A 22,827-nucleotide genomic window follows, 5' to 3' on the forward strand; every position below is an offset into this window, starting at 1 on the left:
ATAAGGGAACGAAAGCTGTTTAGGGAGTGTTTGTGTTTCTTGAGTGAATATCAGCCTAAACAGATAGACCTTTTTGTCTGCCTTTCTGCTGATCTGAACTTAGTGCCATAGTATTTGAGCATTTCCGAATCCTTCCAGTGACCCCTAACTCCACCAAAGAAGCAGATGTGCTTACCTGCTATTTGCAGTTGGAAAGATGGAACACAGAGGTGTGTGGGGGCTTCTATACCATGTAATGTAAGTGCATAAACAACGGATTGCCATTACAACCCTCCAGGGCACCCACCTCCATTGACTAATAGGCAGCCTAGGCTCCGAATTCAGACCCCCTGTTGGGATACCTCAAGATGGACCTCCTGGCCTCCCCTAAGTGTCACTGGTCTTGCAGCAGGCCCTGCAGGAAGCCAAAGAACTGAACTGATAGAGCGGAGAGCACATAGAGGTGCTGTGGGCGTCTTGCCAAGTGGTTAGAGGGCAGGTTAGGGACAGTGCCGGCCCCGTTTGGGCACAGATCTGGAAGGCACTGGGGCTGTGTCTACCCTTGCGAGTGCCAGAGCGCTGCAGCGCATGACAGACGGCGCTGGGGACCGGAGGTGCTCGTGGGAGGCCGCAGTGCTCCTGGGAGCCGCTCCACAGGAGCCACCGGGGCACTTGTGAGGTGGTTGCCGGCAGGCCAAAGGCCTGCTCGGATCGGAGCACACGTGGCGCGTGGCTGACCCGAGAGCACAGTTCGAGCTGCAGTGGAGGGTAAAAAACAAAAAACTTCTGGCTTTCTAGCTTCTTGCATGTGAAGTGACAGTTTTAAATAAAATGATGTGTTATGTGATGATATATATTGTCCTTACTATTACATCTGGTCTGTGTCACACTATTTAGTGGTGACATAGCATCCTAAGGAGCTGGGGGGACTTCTAGGAGTATCCACAATTTCTTCTAGGCACTGGATTCAATCTTAATTACTTTTTGTTCCTTGGTGAATGTGCACCATGTCTTTTTTCTTTTAATAATCAACAGCAGAAACAGTCTCTTGTGGACCTTACAACTCATCTGAGATGTAAGACCAAAGACACATGTAAACTATGCCAAGTAGGATGTTGATGAAAATGTTCCTGCTCTTATTTATTGTAGCTCAGAGCAATATAGCTGCATTCTTTGTCCTTTAATGGTGTGACTCATTTTGAGACTGTTTCTGTTAAAGTTCACAAATGTATTTGAGTATTTGTAGATTGCTGCTGTATGAGTAAGGCTGGCCAACTGTTTGTATTTTTTGTGACCAGATGGTTCTGCTTTAGTTCTGATTTTTAACTCCTTAATTCCATAGTGTTTTATGAGCTGTTTGTATTCTCTGCTCCACATAAACCTTTACAGCTTGCAGCAAAATTAAAATAAAATTTAGTGTTATTTTGACTAATGATTTGAGGCCAGAGTTGGCAGTTAAACCAAGAACTGAAATCTTCTGCTAGCTCACTACTAGCTACTAGCTGCACTTTCAATGGAAAGATGGTTCTCCCTGTGCATTTGCACGATCATTCAGGTATGTATTTGTGCTAATTAGCTATTGACACTGCACATACACTACTGCCCAGTAAAGAGCACTAATCTTTCAAGACCAACTTTGAGCCCTTCAGATGAAACAGCTTCTGTTTTCAACAGGGTTGTCTATCCATTACCATAGTTGAAGGGAACATCACAAGCTTTGCTGTGTTAACCCTCACAGTATCACTATAGCTATTCATGTTTTTCAGTTGAGGAAGAAATAACATTTAACTTACCAGAGCTGCAAAATCTGGGGTGGTTGTAGTGTCTAGATTACACCTAATACCTTGAAGAAGTTGTTGTTGGATTTTTTTGTTTTTTAATATTCAGAAGAATCAAGTACCTAACTGCTTTTCAGAAATCTTTAATCTCAGTATAAGTTCAGAGTTGAAATTTCCACATTTTTGTGAATCTGTCTTTTTTTAATGCCATTACAAATCTGTCTGCAATATTGCTCTGTGCAAGTATTTTTCAAAATTTCACTCTAAGTGTGAATTCATCTCCATCAGCTTCAGAAACTCCCATCTTAGGGATTAGAATTACCCTAGGCTTTCTTCAGAGTCAAGAGTAAGAAATGTGCATTTTTAGAATGTGATTTCATCTGATCTCTTAACTGTGCAGCTAAGAAGACAGTGAAATACCTGTTTCTGTCCACTGATTGTAAAGGTAGGCTAGATAATGAGCTCCAAACATTGTCTGTATTATATTACATATGTCTTGCATTTGGGATCCAACCCCAACTGACTCACCAAAGGTCATGTAGAAAGTTTGTGGTAGGACAAAAGATTGAACTCCAGTCTCCCAAATACTCAATTTACCTCCAACTCGGATACTTCTGTCTCTCCAGTAGACTGTAGTTGCACTTTAAACAGCTGGGATTCCTCAAAGCCTTTCTTCACTTTTGGGTTGTGTGATTTTAACTGCACCTCAAAGGTAAAGATACTTGCATTGGAAGAAAGACAAAAAAGAGTGCAATCAGGTATTCTTTTTGCAAAAACTCCTCCTGAATTTAACAGGATCCAATTGTGTTGCACTCTGCAGAAATTGCTCCAAGGTTTTGTTTTTCACCAGGCTTTGACATGCTTGGTGGATGCCAGATTACACTTTGTACTCAAATTTGTGAAAGGTCTGGAAATAATATCCCAATTGCTTTAAAGGCTACTGTGTGCTATTACACTCTGTAAGACTTTCGAGAAGGTAGGTGACCTTATGCTTAAAGACCAGAAGGAGACCTGGCACAGCCTGCAGTGAATTCCCTGTGAGTTCTGTATACATCTCAAGGGCTTGTTAAGTTCAATTCACTGCTGCTAAACCAAATGTTAATTTGACAGTAGAGGGAAAAAAATTCATCCATTTACAGTGTTATTGTTCAATTTACACCTATCTAGACCAGGACAGAAGCTAGAATGTGGATTATAAGCCATTTAAAATGGAAAATTATTTTTAAAATTTTATGCCAGCTGCTGATGAAAATGCTTATAAATATATATATGTGTGTTATATAGCCACTTGTCCTCACAGAACTGACCATAGGCCAGCAATTCTTTTCCTCTACTAGGCAACATTTGAATGGCCTGTTATATTTTAACGTTAAGTTGTTCTCTTATGGCTTGAAACAGATAAAATCTGTAAAACAGTGGTGAAAACCTGGCCTGACCTCATTATTTTCAGACATAACCTATCCTGACTACCCCCATATCAGAGGTTTAACTATGCTTTCTTGGTTAACTGTATTATTTTGGAATGTTGTGCTGCCAGTGATACGGGGAAGTTAAATAGTTGTGATTTGGTTTCCTGTTAGTTGGTAACATGACAAATTACATGATTGGCTACAAAATATAGTCTGTTTTTTAAACACATGCTATTGACTAGTAACAATTCACTGGAACAGCAATACTTCACTTTAGAGGTACCATTATTTCTTGTTTCCTCTTGTCACATTGCCATTCATTTTGTCCTTGACCTCAGTCCAGAAATCATGCATGTCCAACTGGAGAGCCTGTGTAATTGTCCTCTCAAAACTGCACACCTTTAATTGGAAAATGAAGCTTCTAAATTAAGCTTATTACTTAAAGAAGCTAATTGCTTTTTTACAGCAATATCTGCATACCAGTGTGATACTGCACAAATGGGGACATGGCCAGGCAAGGAATAAAGAGCATAAATCTCTACCTGGTAGTGATTTTGTGAAATGATAATCTTGCCCCATACCTTTCCTCTTATGTGATATGTTTGTGTAAAATTGTCCATTTCAAAAAAGTAGCCATTTCTGAAGTGACTTGCTCCAGAAGTTTCATACAATTTCAGGAACTGTTAGTGAGGAAAGGGCTCATGTGTAGTTGAAATTAACTGTACAACAAAGGTGGTCTCGAGTTAAGAGTCCTTTCCTTCAGAAAACTGCTTACAAGGGGCAGGAAGAGATAGAAAATTAGGTTAAACCTCTCAGTTTTCTAGCAACTGTTTTGCAGGGTGTGTGCTGAGAGGTTGTGGATCAGGCGAGGTATGAGGCTATACAGTTGAACAGGTAAGATGTATCCCATTCCCATGTCTACACCCTTACATTTTGCTGTCCTATTCAGATATGTGTCAGCCTGGAAGTATTTTGCAGCTGTAAGAGTTCCCTGTAGTCACTCTCCAGCAACCTCCCAGCATTAGTGAATCCCTTTCTCCAAGGTTTGTGTGAGGGCATCTGAGCTCAGAACTGCCCTATAGAGAGCAGTTGGCCTCCTGCTCTACCCCGTCTGGTTTTGGGAAGCACCAAAACAGATGCATCTCTGTCATCTAAAGTTGCAGGGCAAGAACCTGGTCTATCTTCTCCCATGCACCAGAGGAAAGAAGATCAAAAAAAGCCCCTCCATTCAAATCCTGCATTGCTTGTTTGCCTAAAACTTCTACTAACCCAAAGGAGCAATAAGGGGGTAAGTGAAGAGTGCAGTGTAGAACCAGGCCCTGAGCACGTCTGCCTTGTATTAGTCTCAGAGAATCACTCACCATTCCTCTTTTACTGTGGGTTCCAGTTTAGTTTTCTCCCTCTCTTAGTTTGTGCAGCTCTGTCATGTGCTTCCTTCAAGCTGCCAAGGACACCCATCTCACTTTTGACACAGGATGATGCTTATTGTGAAAACATAAATATTTACAGAAGTTTTCAGCAGATTTAACCTCATGAAGTCAAGCGTTCCTGCTTATGTATTGCTCGGACAAGTCAGCAGGGAGCAGGAGCCTGGGCTGCTGCGCACAGCTGCTGCAAGAGCAAAGCATGGAACATTCATTGCAACTGCACCAAGTTCACTAATCAAAACCATTTTGGAAGCTGGGTCATGGTTTTTGTTTTGTTTTGTTGTTGTTTTTGCAGAGTGAAATCCTCCACACTGAAATAGCTTCTGCACTGTGTGCAGAAGTCCATGTCCTTAGGCTGCATCCAATGCCACAAAAAACATGGAAGGATTATCACAGAGGGCGTTGCATTAAGCTCGGTTGTAATTTAAGTTTCACTTAAGTCTCTCTATTCAGGTCAGTTTGGTTTACAGTCAACACTTTCTTCAAAATATAATTTTGAAAACCTTTCATTCTTTTTACTTTACTGAGTTTATCAAGTACAAAAAAAAACAAACAAACCAAAAAAAAACCTTTCCAAATATTTTGCAGACGACTTTTCCAGTCTGCTATTCCTCCTTATGGTCTACAATACCAGAAGGCTTGCTCCATGTGGAGTTAAATACATTCCTTAGTTGCTCTAGCCACCACTCTGCCAACCTTCATCATTTTTATGGCACTTCACTAGCCTAATAACTGCACTGATTTCAGTTGTAATGTCCACAGAGATAGGCATAATCCATACTGTGATGAATTTTTAACTTATTTTAGTTGTTGTAATGCAAATTTCAAACGTTTATGTACACAGTGCTGCCTGAGCCTGTGGAAAAAAATCAGTTAGAGAAGTCTGCTAAGATACAACTCAAAGGAGAAACTCTTAGCTAAACTAGTTGAATAACTTCAGACAAATACGAGCGACTAATTTAGATTGTTGTGTTTTTTTTTCTGAAGTATATTTGAATACCATGAGGAAACTAATTTGGGAGTATTTCTAATATAATTGCTTCGTTTTTACTTTTGATTCACATTCTTCTTACCCAACTACTTAGCTCCAGAAAGTTGCATTTCCTGAGCAGATATAACAAGACAACCCTTGTGTTGGTGCTTCTACAAAAGTAGGACTGATTTTCAGCTTTGGCTGGTGCAGGGCTAAAATTTCTAACAACTACCTGAGCTTAAAATGCTTCATCCACCACTGTCAGAGACCCACAGATAATGTGCACTGACATATATTTTGTTAAAGGAACTTCGTGTTCATTCTCAAGCCCTGAAAGTTTTGCTTTTTACTCCAGTGGGAGGTGGATTTGTCACACCAGCTGAAATACTGATTTGCCTCTTGGTCAGCTCACAAGTAAAGCTGCTGTAGACACAGTGAGTGCAGCCGGGCATGTTCTTCAGTATTGCTTCACTTCCCCTTTGTAGTGAGGAGACCGCAGGAAATCCACAGGAAATTCTACCTTCCTAGAAAAATATCCTGCTTCCTCCTAAGAACACAGGGATCTTGCAGCCAGTCATGACTGGAGATATTTTGGAGCAAGGCAAATTGAAGGAGAATAGTCTTTCATAGGAAGTGCCTCTAGCCTCATTGTTTGAGGCACTGAGAACTGCAGTGGACAAAAACCAGCTGGCCTGGTCAAGTGCTGGTGACATTCTGAGCAGGAGGTTGGGGCCAGTGACCTCCAGATGCCCCTTCTGAGCAACCTTTGCAACCACAGCAAATATTCCTATGAAATCAGATGATCTGACAGGGTTCTTTTCTTCTTGAAAATCTGTGCGTCTCTACTATACAACAGTAGGATTTGCACTTGGTCCTGAGCTTTTTCCGTGATAATCTTTTTTCTGTGGTTTTAATTGAATATGTATATAATTAAAGTGTTGGTTTTCATTGCAAGTTATGAATTAATTATGCCGTTCTCTGGGAATACTCAAATTTTTAAGCAATCGTCCTGCAAGCTGAATCATCATCACTTTAATAGTTCTAATATACTCCTGTAACTAACTACCTTGAACTAAAGAGTTTAACTTAATAACACAGGGAAATATGCTTAAGGTTGCAGGCCTATGACTTTACTGATTAATATGACCAGTTATTTTGAAACTTATTCATTGCTTAAGCCTTCGAATATAGCTGAGATTATTAGTGTGATTTAGGCTTCGATATCAGCTAAACAAAAGGGAAAAGGGTTTTAGTGTTCCCTTAAGGAGGTAGATCTTATCTACGGTTTTTGAAGACAAGATGTTAGTGAAAAGAAGAAACAAGTCTGAGGAAGATATCTGATGTATAAAAAATCAGGTTTAGGTTCCTTCTTTGTCTCCTGGATGGAGTGTGAAATTCAGGCCAGGCTCCTGTTTTTTTCTGGTTCGGACAGAGAATCTTTGCTTGCTGCATTTCTGGGCAAAGCAGAGATAGATGAAATCGTGGAACTACGGCTGAGTGCTGTCTAGCAACACGGACTTCAGAAAAAGTCATTTAATTTTCTGATCACATAAAAGTTTTGGGGGATGTTCACAAAGATTGGCTTGCAGAAACTAATCCTCCCAAACTCTGTCTGCGAGTTGGAGCAAGAAATGCTGAATGTATCGAGTCTGCCATGGGGAGAAAAAGGTGATGCAGCTCAGGCGCCACTAACAGCTGTAGAAAATAGTGTTTTAGCCTTTGTGAGCAACCCTTTAACAAGACTGCTGGTGATCCATGCAATTCAAATACTTCATGTGAGCTGCAGTATGGTAGCAGCTTACCTTAAATTAGGTAATTGTGTAGAAAAGCATGTCCCTAAGTATGAAAGCTCATTATGCCATAATTTGCTCAAGCCTTTGATTAAAACATCCAGGTAAGCCTTGGTTTCCTTAAGAAAGGAAAGAGAGGGGATGAAACTGCAGTGTACAGAACACTCAGGTAATGCCAGACATGCATCAGCTATGTCATTACAGGTGATCCAAAATAATACCAATTTTCTTGGAGAAAACAGGAATCAGATTTATTCTTGTTTAGGAAAAGGGATGTGCTTTGGCCAAATGGCTTTAAGAAAGTGGTTCTATTTTAGGTTGCTATTTCTTTTTTCCTCACTTTGATTTTTAGGAAGGAGAGGGAAACATTACATTTCCAGGTTTCACCAGGATTTTTTTTTTCTTTGGGGGGGTGGGAGGGAGCCAAAGGAATTTACAGTGAAAAGTCCATTAAAAATACTGTTTAGAGGATTTCATCAGCTTCCTTTAGGTACAGGCATACTCGGACCAATCCTACACTATGAATTCCCTCAGATCTGGGAAATAAAGTTTTCGTACTCAGATCCTCCATTTAGTTGAACAGAATCTTGAACATGTAGTTTGGATTTTAAAAGCTCATAATCAGATGCATGAGACATTACAGAAATAAAAACGGCATAGAAATATTTTCTTCCTCTACCACTTTGTCCTTGAAGACCAAGTCGTTGCTTTCAGGTTTCCTTTCAACTCAGTGACTTTCTGGGTTGCTGCAAACTCCACATAATCCCTTTGGGTCTCACATGACCCAGTCACTCTGTTTTTAGAGGAACTTGCCGTAATAGCACAGAAAAAATGAATAAATGCCATATGTCACAGCTTGCAAGAAAAAAAAAGTCCTGTCTTGGTTGGTATCTTTAAGTGATGCGTCTCTATTGACAATGGAAATATTTCAACAAAAGAAACCAGAGTGTGCAAAACATTGAAAGCTAGTTCCTGCAAAAGCAACCAACCAACCAAAAAACTGTGTGTTTGTCTTTTCTCCTTCTCACCTCACTATCCCATCTAAACCTTCAATTTTATTTTCTATTTAGAAGGTTACTGGCAGTAATTTTCCATTCTTCCAAGTAAATGGGAAGAGACATTTTTAACAATGTCCTTTCTTTATTGCCTGTTCATAAGAAAATTGCTTCTTGAGACTAGGAGAGCTTCAGTTTTGGACCTGAATTTAAATGATGCTTACAGCCAGACTGAGGAAATGTATGGAGAGAAGCATGCTGGAGGCTCTGCAGTATAGATGCAGATGCATTGCACTATTAGCAAGGCCCTTGAGGAGCACACCGAGCTCTGTGATGGCAGCAATATATTTCTGTGCTTCAATTTACATACTCTAGTCTGGTCTTCATGTTTATATAACCAGAAGCAATAGGCTTGGATGTTCTGACATTCCAACCATTCTCCTCCCCGACAATAACAGGCACACAGAATATTTGGGAAGGCATCGGTTTCTACTTCGTGAAGCTTCATATGTAATGGAAGCATCACAGAAGATGAGAGTTTAATAATTTGCTTAAGATACCAACTCCAATTTGGGTTATTTTGTTTTCTTTTCCCTTGCAGGAAGAAGGAATCGTTAAGGAAATAGACATCAGCCATCATGTGAAGGAAGGTTTTGAAAAAGCAGATCCTTCTCAGTTTGAGTTGCTGAAAGTATTAGGACAAGGCTCATATGGAAAGGTAATTCTTTATGCTGTCTAATCAGCTAGGGCAATGTTTAAAATATCACGTACTTTTTCTGAGGTCACTTACACTGGTACCATTACCAATTACACCAGAAAAGCAGATAAGCAAAACCAGACCACATGTCTTTCCATTTTAGAAAGACTGTTGCCAGACTGGTCTGAAGTGCTTACACAGTGCACAAACAGTTAAATTTCATTCACTTCAGTATTTGCTTCAGTTCAGTCTCCTGGAATAGCAAGCTGTTTATTTTCAAGTTACTCACCTGCGACCTCAATGATTTCTTACATGACTAAGGAAGATGTCTGTGTTGTCAGAGAGGCTGTGCTGAACATTTTGGAAAGTCACAGCACTTGCTTAGCTTCCTACTTCGGGATATGCATAATGTACCCATTGCTCCAGCTAAGGGAGTTTTGCTAGTTCAGTTTACACAGGCAGTTGTTAATAATCTAAGGGGTGCTTGCACACATATCAAACTAAAAAAACTGAAAATCATGGTTAAGCATATGTCTGTGGTGTCCTGGCCAACTAGTAGAATTTAATTAGTGAAATCAGTCAAATAAGCACTCTAGGACCACTTCACAGTTTCAAGAACGATGCGACTCGTCCTTTAAGAATAATCAGGTCAACCTCATTTTGCAGTATTCTGTGTTTTTGTTTCTTCTGTTTCCATTTTGGTTTGATGACTATTTGGATGTCCTCTGAAACGGCACACAGTGTTCTTGACTCATCTGTTTTGGAGGGAATGCAGAGCAAATGCCCTATCTCATGCTACTGGGAACAGCTGACAAGTGACTAGTAACACAAATTGATAATTTTGTTTATTTGCTTATTATGACCATAAAGGTATTACAAGCTTTGCAAGATTGCATGGCAGATAGGATGCTTTTTCTCCCCACTACTTGTAGAATTACTGCTTCTAGATATTTTACTTGGACTGGGTAGAAAAGTAGGCCAACATTTCTGTGTGCAGCTGAATTTCTAAGTGAGTTGACTTCCTGTTAATACAGTAGCAGCTGCGCTCACTTTATCATGGATGTTGATGGAAAACACTTCAGAAAGTCTTATGTATTCGTGTTTCATCTAGATTTCATAATTCGTTTCTATAGTTGTTAGTACCAGCGGTACTTGTGTGTTATTCAAACGAGGAAACAGGAGATGGGACCAAGCAATATACATCCAGTCTCAGTCAGACAAGGGCTCAGTTAAGTAACTGTGAATCTCTCATATGCTCAGGAAACATCCTGAGAATGACTCCTAATTTAAAAGTCTCACCAAGCTGGATCAGATCATAGATCATAGGTGCTGTAGCTATGATGCTGTTCAGAACGAGAGACCTGGTGCAGGTGCTCAGAGGGTCTCTCCAGCTGGTGGGATAGAAGCTCTCCCCCCCCACAAACCTTTCCTGAAAGATTTTTGAGAAATGATCCATTTATAGATTTCTTTCTTTTATTTTTCAGAAGGAAAAGTGTTTACATTTTTCAACTTGTAAATAATGTGCTGGAAACAGATTCCCTAATCTTTTTTTTTTTTTTTGGCTTTTTGTGTTTTGGGTAGAAATAATTTTCTCGAGCTGCACAATTCCTGAAAAAACAATGAATAAAATGCTTGCTACAGATCTTTGCAATCCAATTAGACATTTATCATTTGAATCATTTCAGCTAGCCTTTCCTAATCTATATATATATATAACACAATTATAAATGCGTGCTTATGCTTATTTTTGCATTTGAGTTAACTTCCTGCTTCTGTCCAGTAACAAAAGTGCTGAAATAAAAAAAGAGAAACTGTTACCTGACATTTCTGACCTCAGCAGCAGAGTGAGCCTGGGAAACCTCTCTCCTTAAAAGATAGTAATTCTTAAGTAGAGTGAACTGAACTACTGGTTCCTTTCTCTCCTGTGCTCAGATGCACTGATGACAGACAGAAAGAAAGAGTTGCATGGAAAAAAACAAAGATTATAATTTTAGCTATAAAAATCTGCTATTTCAAATTACAAATTCACACTGTCAGAAGATGTAACAGTGGGAAAGTATGGCAGGGATAGTCTTTAGTATTTTACGCTGTTAATCAAATACAATCCTACATTAAGTATGCACAAACAGATTTTCCACTTTTTAATTAATCATGACTTTTTTTTGAGAAAATATTTACACAAACAAATTTCAGCTTAATCAGTTGTGACGAGCTATTTGTCTAGGTGCATGTTCAGCTCGTCACAATTCATGTCTTAAGACACAGATTGCACCAAACTCTTTTTTTCTCCTCAAATTCATTGATGGCAATACTTTTAAAAAATTAGACATTTATAAGTACAAATAAGGCATAACTTTTTTTCATGTAGAGCTGTCCGAAAATGAAGAAATGCACTACAGTGTTGATGCCTATTCACCCACCTTTAAGAAATGGCTATTAATAATGCTGAACATACTTTCGTTATGGAGTAGTGGCAGCTTAGGGCTACAGCTTTCCAGTACAAGCTCAGCCAATTGTGGGTAAAATAGAAATGAAATACTTTCAAATAATAATTTTCATTAGAATTCCTGACTCGTAGTATCTGTTACTCTGTCAAATGCAGTAAATGCTCTTAACCAAGAGTTCAACTCTCATTTATGCTTATTTACTGCTTTCCATAGGTATTCCTAGTGAGGAAGATCAAGGGATCTGATGCAGGTCAGCTTTATGCCATGAAGGTACTTAAGAAAGCAACTCTGAAAGGTAAGAATTGGGAGGGTGGCCGCAGTCTTTATTTCTCTGCTATTTTAGCGTTTACATGTCTTTTTTTTTTTAATTACTGCTGCCTTAGAGAGTAGATGTAAGCAAAAAGATGTTTCTACCACCCTTTAAAAAACCACCTCACTGTAGTGAATGTTCTAAAAAATTTACAGAAAACATTGATTTTTACCTTTGCTGACTTTAAATGTGGGGAATATGAAAACAGATAATAACTTTGTGTTTGCTATCTGCATGCTTCTTTTATTCATTAAGGCTTACTTATAGGACTTCTCTTGGGTTCATATTAATATGCTCTGAGAGTCAATATCCTTCTATTGCTGAAGTGAATGGAAGTACTTTTAAGTAACAATATTGCTGAAATGAAAATATGAGTCCTATTGGACTGAAAGGCCTTTCAGCTGATGCTTCTCACTATATGCCCCAAAATTTCTGACAAGCTGTTTTCAAGTGGCTTTCTAAGGTGGTTGAAATCATGCTGTTTCTAACTTGTTACCAACTGGTGAATATTCTCCATAGACAGAGGGCAAATGGCTGAGGCTGGAAGTTGGTCATCCCCTTCTGGGGCCACTGGCTGCTATGGCCTCATGCAGAGCACAAAAAATTCCTACTAAGTGGAGAGACTCTGGCCTGGAAAGCAAACGTGATGCATTTGGTCTCAGCTGAAGTCCTTACTGCCCTTCTGGAAGGATAGGGAGAAAGATCTATTCTTCTTTTGCCTTTGTTTTCCATCCTAGCAGAGTATCTTGTTTTTAACCCTCCGAAGCCTGAATGTTCTTGCAGATGACACAGATGCTATGGTTATGGTGTTCATTTGGCCTAGCGCAGCAACGCTGTCTTGGACGATGTGGATGTGCACAATACATAATAGTGTCTAAGGGTCCACCCTAACGTGAAGAGAGCTAGTTTTCAGAAAGTTCTGACCACTTAAAATCCAAATTGCTTTCATTTGCCTCAATCTGGGGAACCAAAAGAAGAAAAAAACTTGCAGAGTTCCTGGCAGCTGGTGGTGGGCAGGTACAGCACCTATTACAAGAACCAGGGCAACTGAAATGAGGGCAAAATGGGAATGTACACAGTCCTTTCCAGCAGCAGAGCCTTACAAAGACACAGTAGTTTGAAATGATGCTGGCATGCGGATCTTTTTCTTTACAATATAGGTAGGAAAGTTTGTTCTGGTAGGGCTACAAGGTGTAAATACCAATTTAAATAGTGCTGTGTTTAAAATATATACAGAAAAAAGGTCAAGCCTATGTATATAGTATGTACAACACAGGGAATCTGTGACTTCTCAGTCAGGAGCAGAACCATGAAGCACCCCACCTGAACCAACCTCCAGAGTGTTTTGCCACTGGTGGCCAGGCACCAGCAGCCAGACAAGCCATCTGAAGGAGGATCACACAATGTGAACGTGTCACGGACTTGTTTTGTTGGTGAACCCAGAACTCTTCAGCTAAGATGGAAATAGGATTTTCTCTCTTTTTTCCACTAACTCTGAGGTCCACAGAGCAGAAGGGGCTTTGGGGAGTGTTTCTTGCGCATCCTCAGACACTCATAGAATCATAGAATAGAATCATAGAATGCTTAAGGTTGGAAGGGACCTCTAGAGGTCATCTAGTCCAACCCCCCTGCACACATGGGGTCACCTAGAGCACGTGGCACAGGACTGCGTCCAAGCGGGTTTGGAAAATCTCCAGAGAAGGAGACTCCACAACCTCTCTGGGCAGCCTGTTTCAGTGCTCTGTCATCCTCACTGTTAAAAAAAATTTTCTTAAGTTCCTGTGGAACTTTTGATGCTTTAGTTTCTGTCTGTTTCCTCTAGTTCTGTCGGTGGCCACCACTGAAAAGAGGCCAGCACCATCCTCCTCACTGTCTCCCTTGAGGTACTTATAGACACTGATCAGGTCCCCTCTCAGCCTTCTCTTCTCCAGGCTGAACAGGCCCAGCTCCCTCAGCCTCTCCTCATAGGGCAGATGTTCCAGGCCCCTGATCATCCTTGTAGCCCTGCGCTGGACTCTCTCCAGCAGCTCCACATCCCTCTTGTCCTGTGGAGCCCAGAACTGGACACAGTACTCCAGATGTGGCCTCACCAGGGCTGAGTAGAGGGGCAGGATCACCTCCCTCGACCTGCTGGAGACACTCTTCTTAATGCACCCCAGGATCCCATTGGCCTTCTTGGCCACGAGGGCACACTGCTGCCTCATGGTCAGCTTGTCGTCCACCATGACACCTAGGTCTCTCTCTGCAGAGCTGCTCTCCAGAAGGTCATTGCTGAAGAAGTGATAGTTAGATCTGTAATTTTAGGTCCCCTACAAAAAATGATTGTGTTATGACAGTTTTTATACAATTTCAGAACTTAAGTGGTGATTTTAGACTATTGGTTTAGTTCCTGTTCCATCAAAAATAGGCACTTCCAGGTGCCTCTTGTGTTCCTCAGTTCAATATGCCACAGAACCACTGTTGCTGTCCTCCTTTGGCCTTAATAATACCATACTATGTATTATTTTCTGGCATGGATAAGATCCAGAAGTTGAGACTGCTTTACTAGCTAAGCTGGGTTGCATTTCTCTCCTACTCAACCTTCCTACCCTCTGACTAGTTGCTGATATTGCTGATATCCTGTTAATCTTAGGATACCTAGCACATTGATGCGAATTGGTTTGTATTTGTCACAGCTGTTTGATGCAGGCAACAAGCTTTGCTACAGTGTTAAACATAAGCGAAGGAGGAGCACATGTACCCTGGATTGGACATATGAGAAGGTCCAAACTAGTTTCTACAAAATAGTTAAACTTGAGAGCCTTTTAACCTGAAGTGCAAAAATGAAGGCAAAACCCCATTGGCCCAAGGCAAGTGAGAACATTTAATAGCAAAAATTAGAATCATTGTCAGTGAGGTTCCGTGCAACTTTTGGCACACAGATAATATTTCTGACAGCTTAATTTCATCTTTAAGGGAGAGCACCGAATTATTGCTGCCCACCCACACTCAGAAAAGCTGGAATTCACTCCAGTGTGAGGTATTTATTACCCTGTCAAGTAATGGGAGCAAAGCCTTAAGTAGTTCTTAACACTGCATTCACTGACAAAAGTGTTTACTATTTACTGACAAAAGACATGCTACTAGAAAAAAAATCTGCATTATTTTTGCTTCCTAACCTGTACTGCACAGTACAGGATGGAATGTGAAAGTCCAGGTTCTGGATGCCAGTGCTGAGACAGAGTCTTACAACAGATCTTCTTCATAGCAAAGTAAAATTTGAAATGAGAAAAAAAAAATAAATGTGTGGGGGAAGATGACAAAGTCTTTTTTTAATTTTCTGGATTGATTAGCCTGCAGTGTGGGTAAAGAGGAGTGTGAAGAAGTTAAATGCCTTCAGGAGCGAGGGGTTAAAACATACTTTGTACCTTGCTTGCTGTACAAACACAGTGGGTCGTGTCACAGGGATATCTATCCCACAAGCCTGACTCTGGCAGTGGTCAGTTTTGAATGAATAGGGGAAAACATAAGTTCAAAATGGTGTTTCCTCCAGTAAGTCCTGCTGTCTCTTGCTTCCTTTCGGGCTAGATAGCCCTTGTTATTTAGCACGAGCCCAAATTCACCAACAGCAAAAGGTAGAAGAAAGGTACAGCAATCAGCAGCAGCATTTTCTAACAGTTTGAACTCAGAAAATTTGTTTTGTATGAAATGGGCTTCATAGATCAATTGCATTCATAGACTTAACGCTTGAAAAAATCTGCTGAACAGCAGAGCCACTCTTGCTGTGAAGGGAGAATTAGACTCCAAAGTATTTCTTTTTAGATTGTAAAAATTAGCAGGTTTGCATGTGGTAAACACAAATATTTGTGAAAATAAAATTAATCTTTACCTTATGATAGTTTATCTTAAATGTTGAGTATATCTGAATATACTCACCTGTAACAGCGTGTATGCTTGAAAGTGGAAACACTGCTGCTCATCTTGCTTGTCAATGAAAGCATCACACAAAGGCTTATTTCCTTCACGCCTCATTTTGTTTCAAAGGAGCTTGCTGGTATCTATTTTTTAAAGCAGAAAACTTCCTGAAGAAATGAGATAGGAGTTTCAAATCTCATTTTAAATATTAATCTAAGGAAAACTTCATCCAAAATGTTTGAGAATATTATGTCTGTTAGGTGCCAGATGCGGGTACCCCAGATTTAAGGCTATATGTATGAATATATAACTTGAACTCTTTTGACTATTTGTTGAAATGCAATATACTAAACATCTACATTCCCAAACATAAAACCCTCTACATTGCCACAGATGCTCAAGGATATTTAGGCACCTAAATACCTTCAAAGAATAAGACCTTTGTGCTTTTAAATGTCATTAGACATTATTAAATGTCATCTTAAAGCATTTCTTTCATGTCTTCATAGAAATTTACTTTTCTTGAAAAACAGATTTTTAGATAGAGATTGAAAGAGAATAAAGTTCATCTGCATGTTTAAAAATCTAGAGGTCCATGTCAGTAAGTCTTGACTCTCAGGCCTGAATGCATAGCGAGACTGAAGATTTGAATAAAACATTGATTTTTTTTTTCTGAGTATATGTGTTGTACCAGCAGACTGGGGCTCAGGGGATGGACAGGCTTATTACTTTGATTCACTCAGGATTTCTCTCAAGGTATCTCAAGCTCTATCAGCATTACTGGAGGTACTTCAGGATTTCATGAACGAGAACGCTTTAGATTGCTTACACTGTAAGCTTTATTAAGCATATATGAAGTGTTCATAAATTCACAAGAGGAGGCTGGATTAGCATACAAGGGCTGCCCCTGGAGCTTGGAAATTGCAGATCCATCCATCCAGGAGATATGCAGTCTTGCTAAAAGGGGCACAAAGCCATAGTTCATTGATGTAATGCTTATGAAATTTGTAAATATTGCAGTGTTGAGTTATGATCCTAAAACAAATGTGTGATGGGTCACAAGGAAATAGTTTGTATCTACCCATCTTTTCAGTCATGGGCTATTAAATCTCAGCATAGGAAGCTATTTGACACTGAGAATGGAGAGATTCTACCTGTTTCTGTATATGGGATTTAGAAACAATAATCTGTTTAGTCAAAAGCTCTGAAGTGCTTTGCAGTTTGTCCTCTCCCTCAGTCTAGGCCAGCAGGCTTTTATGGGTTTTTAGTTGTGCTGACTGTTTTCAGTTGTGCTGTGTGATGTTTCTAGATGCAATAAGCTGTGAGAGGAGCTTTACTAACTCACAAAACTTCCTGGTGTTCTCGGGAACGTTACATCATTGGTAATAACTATGCAGTAAATTGAATAACTTAAGTTAGGTGTCAGCACCTGGAGTGTGTAATTTTTGTCCCAGCCATTATAGAATTAAAATAGTGGGTGCCCTTCACATCAGCTAAAGCAGCTCCTTCACATTTTCCCTGTATGAGACTCAGTTGCCTTGCAATGATTGTGCTACTTAGATGCAAGACTGGTGTTTTCCCAGGGGTTTGAGAGGAACAAAACTCCAACAAAACAAAAGTTCAAAGGTAATTTAACCTTATAATGCAGAACTTCAAAAGAGCTTTCACCTGGACAAAACTTAGCTCTTTAGCAGCCGGGTTCTGAAAGGGTCTTTCCTTACTCTTCTCAGCTATGGTGCTTGGTATGAGGCCCTCTTACTGCCCTTGGTTCACCCTTTAGATTCAGGTTAATTGCCTTTTCTTAAAGTATGTTTTTTTGTTTGCTTGTTTGTTTTGCTTCCCCTCCATATCCTCCTGGGCCTCTTTTTACCTTCTTATGAACAACTCACCAGTGAGGAGGTCCTGACCACACATCCCAGCTTCCTCTGCCTCCAGATCGCCCAGCAGAACTTCCCTTGTCCTTCTGTTCGGAGGAAAGACTGTTGGCTACATGTCCTTGGGAGCCTCTGCACTATGTGCTGCTGCCTACATATGGCTTCTTTGCGCTAGGAATTGTCATTCTCACAAAGCCCTGACTGTATTTTCACAAACCATAGTATCAAAGAAGAGCATGTCCTGTAGACATGATCACAAGCCTTTCACTACTCTTTGCTTTCCCTTGGATTATTCTTTCTGTCAGGACTGCACTGCACTGTATATACAAGGGCAGCTCTCTGCAGATGTTGTAAATCCCAAATCAGTTGTTGTTTTACAAAAAGAGATCACATTTGATTTTTTCTACTGTCAAGTAGCAGTTTTTGCTAATTGCGTTTGGTATAGTTTCAGGATTTGAGAGAGAATTTTTTGAGAGTCAATAGTTGTTCTGGAGCCATAATGAAATGTTTACCCTGTTTTGCAATAGAAATCCCTTTTTTGGTCAGGAAAGAGCTGGGGAGGCAATGTGATGGCCTTTACGTGCCCTCACACCCCTCTGCTGCAGTAGTTGGGAAGCACAGGGAGAAAAGAGAAAAGCCCAGCTCAATTTCTTCAGAATGGCTCTGTGAAGAGTGACACCAGGTTAGTGCTGGCTGACCCAGAACAGCTCTGCCACCTCGGGGCAGTGCTCTGCTGCGCCAGGCGCCTGGGAGCAGGGATGGGCTGATCCCAGGAATAACGAGCGGGGACGGGCCGATCCCAAGGAATAACCATGGTGCCTGGACTCTTCCACAGTCCAAAGCGGAGGGTAGGAAGTCACCTCCAAAGGCATCCTGTCCACCCCCTGCCACAGCACGCTCAGCTACGCTGCTGTCATCCCTGGCGGATATTTGCCTAACCTGTTCCTAGGCTTTCCCTATCCTGACCATTAGAAAATGCTTCCTAACATCAATCCCGTATCACCCTTGCCACAGCTGAAAACACTAGTTCACATCTCCCACACTGAGAACAGTTCCCTCTCTGCAGTTATCTGCTACATCCTGAAGCTTTTTATCATGTTTACCCTCAGTCTTTTCTGTACTAAGGATTTTTCATCTTCCTTTCCTTCCTCAGGGCTCATGTTTTCTAAATATCTAGTTTAGAGGCAGATTCAGGTATACCCTAGGGCTCGCTTGCTAGCAGTAGAAGAAATCAGAGGTGGCTGTGCTTGGGCTGCACGTTCTAGATTTCAGATCCCCTGCATTTATTTGTACAGAAGTAACAGCAGTGCTCCCTCTGCATCACCCAGGTTGTTGGCGCACCAGGATTTTTAACTCCACTGATATAAATGTCCTGCTGCAACAAGTGTAGAATAGTCACATTGTTAAGCTGCCTAATGTTTCTCAGTTTGGGGAATCTCCTTCACAGAAAGTTCCTAGGAAAATTCAGTCCTTGGGCAAATTTTGTAGTGCAGTCCCTTGAATGGCTCCTTGAGACAGCAGCATTTCTTGAGGGCTGTTTTTACCTTTTCACAGTTGTTCAGCTGTTCCCCTTCTAACATGGAGATAACTTTTTAATTAAGCAAAGCGTCAGTGGGCAGGACATGCCCCATACCAATTAGGTCTCCCAGTGTTAACACAGGTCACTGGTTTAGCTTGCTTTCTACCCTTTTGCGTTTTTGGCTGGTGTCCTGTAGGCCAAATGGGAGTCTTCATATGAAAGTCTGCTTTGCTGGCTTTCTTTGGGCTTGGCCTAGGAGGTTTTGTCTATTCCCCCTTGTATATCCCAAGTTCCCTTTAAAGAGCCTTTTGGCTTTCTGTTTGCTTGTAGTTTTAAGAAACCTGCTGCTGAGGAAAAGAGGCTATTGCTTGTTGCCTATGAAGTCAGATGCACAGAGCGTAAGGGAACTATCGGGAGCCTTTTAATCTTGTCCTTGAACCAAGGACAAGAAGTGATTGTTCAAGAACTTGCTCTTGATATCATTAGGCTGTATGAATTTTGAGAGACTAGAAAAAAAAAAGGTTCTTTCAATAAATACAAGCTCAAATGCTTCAGTTTTTATGTATTTTGAATGTAGGACATGTAGTCTGTTCTTTCATGGCAGGCTGTGTTTGGTGTAGGAGCGTACCTTGGTTGAGGAGTTGCAAGACTGTGATTTTATTCGTGTTTTTGCTGCCAGCCTGCCACATGAGCATAAGCCAGTTACTATTACTGCTGCTCCTCTTCTCAATTTCCATAGCTGTGAAATTAACTTAATCATGCCAACCTCCTCTTCACAGCGCTTGATGTTCATTCTTAAGGAAAGTAATAGATACTGATGATGTTATTAATAGTGCTCCCCACTTAAGGGCAATCTGCTACATTACGGAATTCAGTGGCTAAAGAATCCAAGTCAAGAAACTTGACAAGAAAATGCCCTGTCTACGTAATGCACTTAGTTTGAAGTAATCAGAACTATGAATCAGTTGCCCTTTTGCAGAAATTTGTGGTTGTAGTGGAATACTAAATTGGAAATGCAATAGCAAAATATCCCTGGGATTTTTAACCTCCCTGGTGGACTCTGAAAACCTTTGGCTGTAGTGCAAGTCTGTTGTCTATATGAAAAGCATTTGTTGTTCTGTTCATTGAATAAGTTGCACCAGTTGTAGCATCCAACATAATTGCCATTTAACCTATTTCAGCTGCCTGCAACTGCAGTACATTTATGCTTGTTGGAAACCAAATTCGTTATCATCTTCTGGGAGTTGTACCCCACTGCTTTCACTGATTCCTTTAATACAACAGAAAATGTTATATTCCCTTCAGGCTTGAGGGCAGATTAACAAGGAGGTCAACAGTGCCACTTCGTGCCATTTTTGAGTCGGAGTGGCCACAGCGGGTTGGACATCTTGCAGTGACCGCAGTTTGCTGCACAGCGTGGTGAATCTCCAGAGGGAAGCGTGCCAGGCGCTCTGCTCGCTGCTGCTGCTGGAGGTGTGCTAGCACTAGCCTCATGCTCTGTAAAAGTTACATTATGCAGTGTAGGAGACTACCATCTGTGGTCCGTTTCAGTGGTAACAAAATTATTACTTTTATTTTTATGCTCTTCGCATGGATTCCACGTGTCAGTTATGTTTTCCTCATGGTTGTGACATTTGTGATGCTGTTCAAAGAGAGACCAGCAATCAGCACCAACAGCAACCTTTCCTCTCTATTTGGTCTATAGCATTTTCTGTCAGTATGTGAATGTAATAGGCTAGAAAGGTTTCCATGGCACAGTAATTTAACTGACATTTTCTCAGCGGTGCTAGATTATTTTTGTAAATTTGGGCAGAATTGCTCAGATAATTGTGCTGTGTCCCTGGTCATCTTTCAGACATTGTTTTGTGCTGTGACATAGCTCCCACTTGGGGGGTATTTGCGATCATTGACATTTGTTAATTCATAGCTACCTTTCATATTCAGTTTCAGGTTTATGAGATAAAAAAGCTACCTAGATTTTAGAAGTGCTAATCAAATCTATTTTATTTTCATAATGGATATAATAAGCTATACAATGTAAAATATGAATGTTGTAGGTAGGATGTAAAACAGGTATAGCTGCTAACTTTAACCTCGAATGTTACCAGAAGAAAGAAGTATTTCAGAGTATGAATTTGGAAAGTCTATTTTATGCTTTTGTTCTTTTTCACAGGGATTCCCACATTTTAGGTCCCTGGTAGCATCCCCCTCCCTCTCCCAGAGTGTTTCCCCATCCCCATGCAAGGGCATGGAGGGGCGGCCCAGCTCGGGCCCTCTCGCTTGCCGTGTATTTCGGAGAGCTACGAGGGTATTTGCTCAGCAGCTGCGGCCAGCGCCAGGGGCAGACGTTTCCCTGGAGGACAGTCCCTAAAGCGGCACTTGCTGATGGTGGCGTTGAAGAGCACAGGGGGCCGTCCGTAACCACCGCACTCGGTGCAGAGCGGTGCCGGTGCCGCGCTGTCCCAGCAGGATGGCTGAGGCGGGCCCTGCTCGCGCTCGCGCTCGCACTCACCCCCGCTCTGCTTTGCGGAGGGGCGTTTCTTGCCCACGGCATTCTCTGGAGGGGCTCTCGGAGGGTGCAGGAAGGCGGCTGAGAAGGACGGCGGTTACACACTGCAAGGCCTGGCCGGGCAGGGGCTGCAGGGGCTTCTCCTGAAAGGAAGAGGAGGCGGCAGCCGTGATGTTCTTCAGCCCCACGGCCCACATGGGCGCGAGGGATCTGCACGTGGCTACAGGTCAGCGCCATGGAGAAAAGGGAGGCTCTCGCGTTGCATGAGGAGTGTCGACCCTGTGCCACGTGCTCCAGGTGTCCCTGCTGGAGCAGGGGGGTTGGAGTAGAGGATCTCTAGAGGTCCCTTCCAACCTCAACCACTCTGTGAGTCTGCGTCAACATCAGAGGGCTCTCGATGAGAGCCTGCCTTAGGAATACACAGAAATGGTGCCATGCTGTTATGTGCCACGCTTTTATTTTCAGTATGTTTGCTACTTCTCTGGGCAACCTGTTCCAGTGCTCAGTAAGATAGTTCATTCCATATATGAATTTTTACTTCACAGTTTTCTTTCACTTAGACAGAATGCTCTAGCAGAATTTTACAGGTGTTAATCCTGGTAAAAATGACCATTTCCTTTCAGTCACACGAACACTTGTTCATTTTTTTTTTTACATGCTATATTGGAGTGGAATCCCTGCTGCAAAGAAAAAAGTTGTAAAAGATGCAACCTCGTTCCCCTGCTGCCAGAGCAGGCTGGTTTGTTACTAAATTAATTTGTTATTTAGCTTTTTCTGTCTAGTTTTATTTGAAAATGTGTAAAGTGATAGGGCTCCAATCACATTCTTTTATTCTGTTCATCCTGTTAAGGCTTGCCTGACACAGGCCGCATTTCCTCTTCTTTCCATCACTTAGCTTCTCCTATTTATATTCCTCTCTTCCCTTTTATTTTGATAAATTATTCTTCTCTGTCCTTCATGTTTATGTCCTTTAAATATTTATCTACTCTCCTCCTATCCCTCTTTAGTCCTTGCTTAGTAAGGTTTATGTTTAGATCTTGGCAGTTACCCAGTAAAAAAGAAAAAAGGAAGATTTCCTCTTCTGTTAGGTATTCTGTTAGAGTTCAAGCAGCTACATATATTTTAGGAACTGTACACAGGGCCTGAGATGTAGATGGTGAGATGCTATTAATGTCAACAGCAGTTTTACTACTGACTGTTTTAAGGCCGTGATTTCAGCCAGACAC

At 41.2% G+C, this 22,827-nt stretch overlaps 1 protein-coding gene across 2 annotated transcripts in view; it reads left to right on the forward strand.

Moving 5' to 3' along the window:
* The window catches only part of RPS6KA2 (ribosomal protein S6 kinase A2), a 259,837-nt gene that overhangs the window by 161,314 nt on the left and 75,696 nt on the right, over positions 1–22,827 (forward strand). For both annotated transcript variants that reach the window (XM_088534829.1, XM_088534830.1), the window contains 2 exons: positions 8,953–9,069; positions 11,709–11,790. In XM_088534829.1, the coding sequence (XP_088390955.1) occupies positions 8,953–9,069; positions 11,709–11,790 (199 nt within the window). The remainder of the gene's footprint in view (positions 1–8,952; positions 9,070–11,708; positions 11,791–22,827) is intronic.

The sequence above is a fragment of the Tinamus guttatus genome, unplaced genomic scaffold, assembly GCF_059628265.1.
Source record: "Tinamus guttatus ecotype Peru unplaced genomic scaffold, ASM5962826v1 Tinamus_guttatus_pri_ptg000601l, whole genome shotgun sequence".
NCBI classification, from domain to species: Eukaryota; Metazoa; Chordata; class Aves; order Tinamiformes; family Tinamidae; genus Tinamus; species Tinamus guttatus.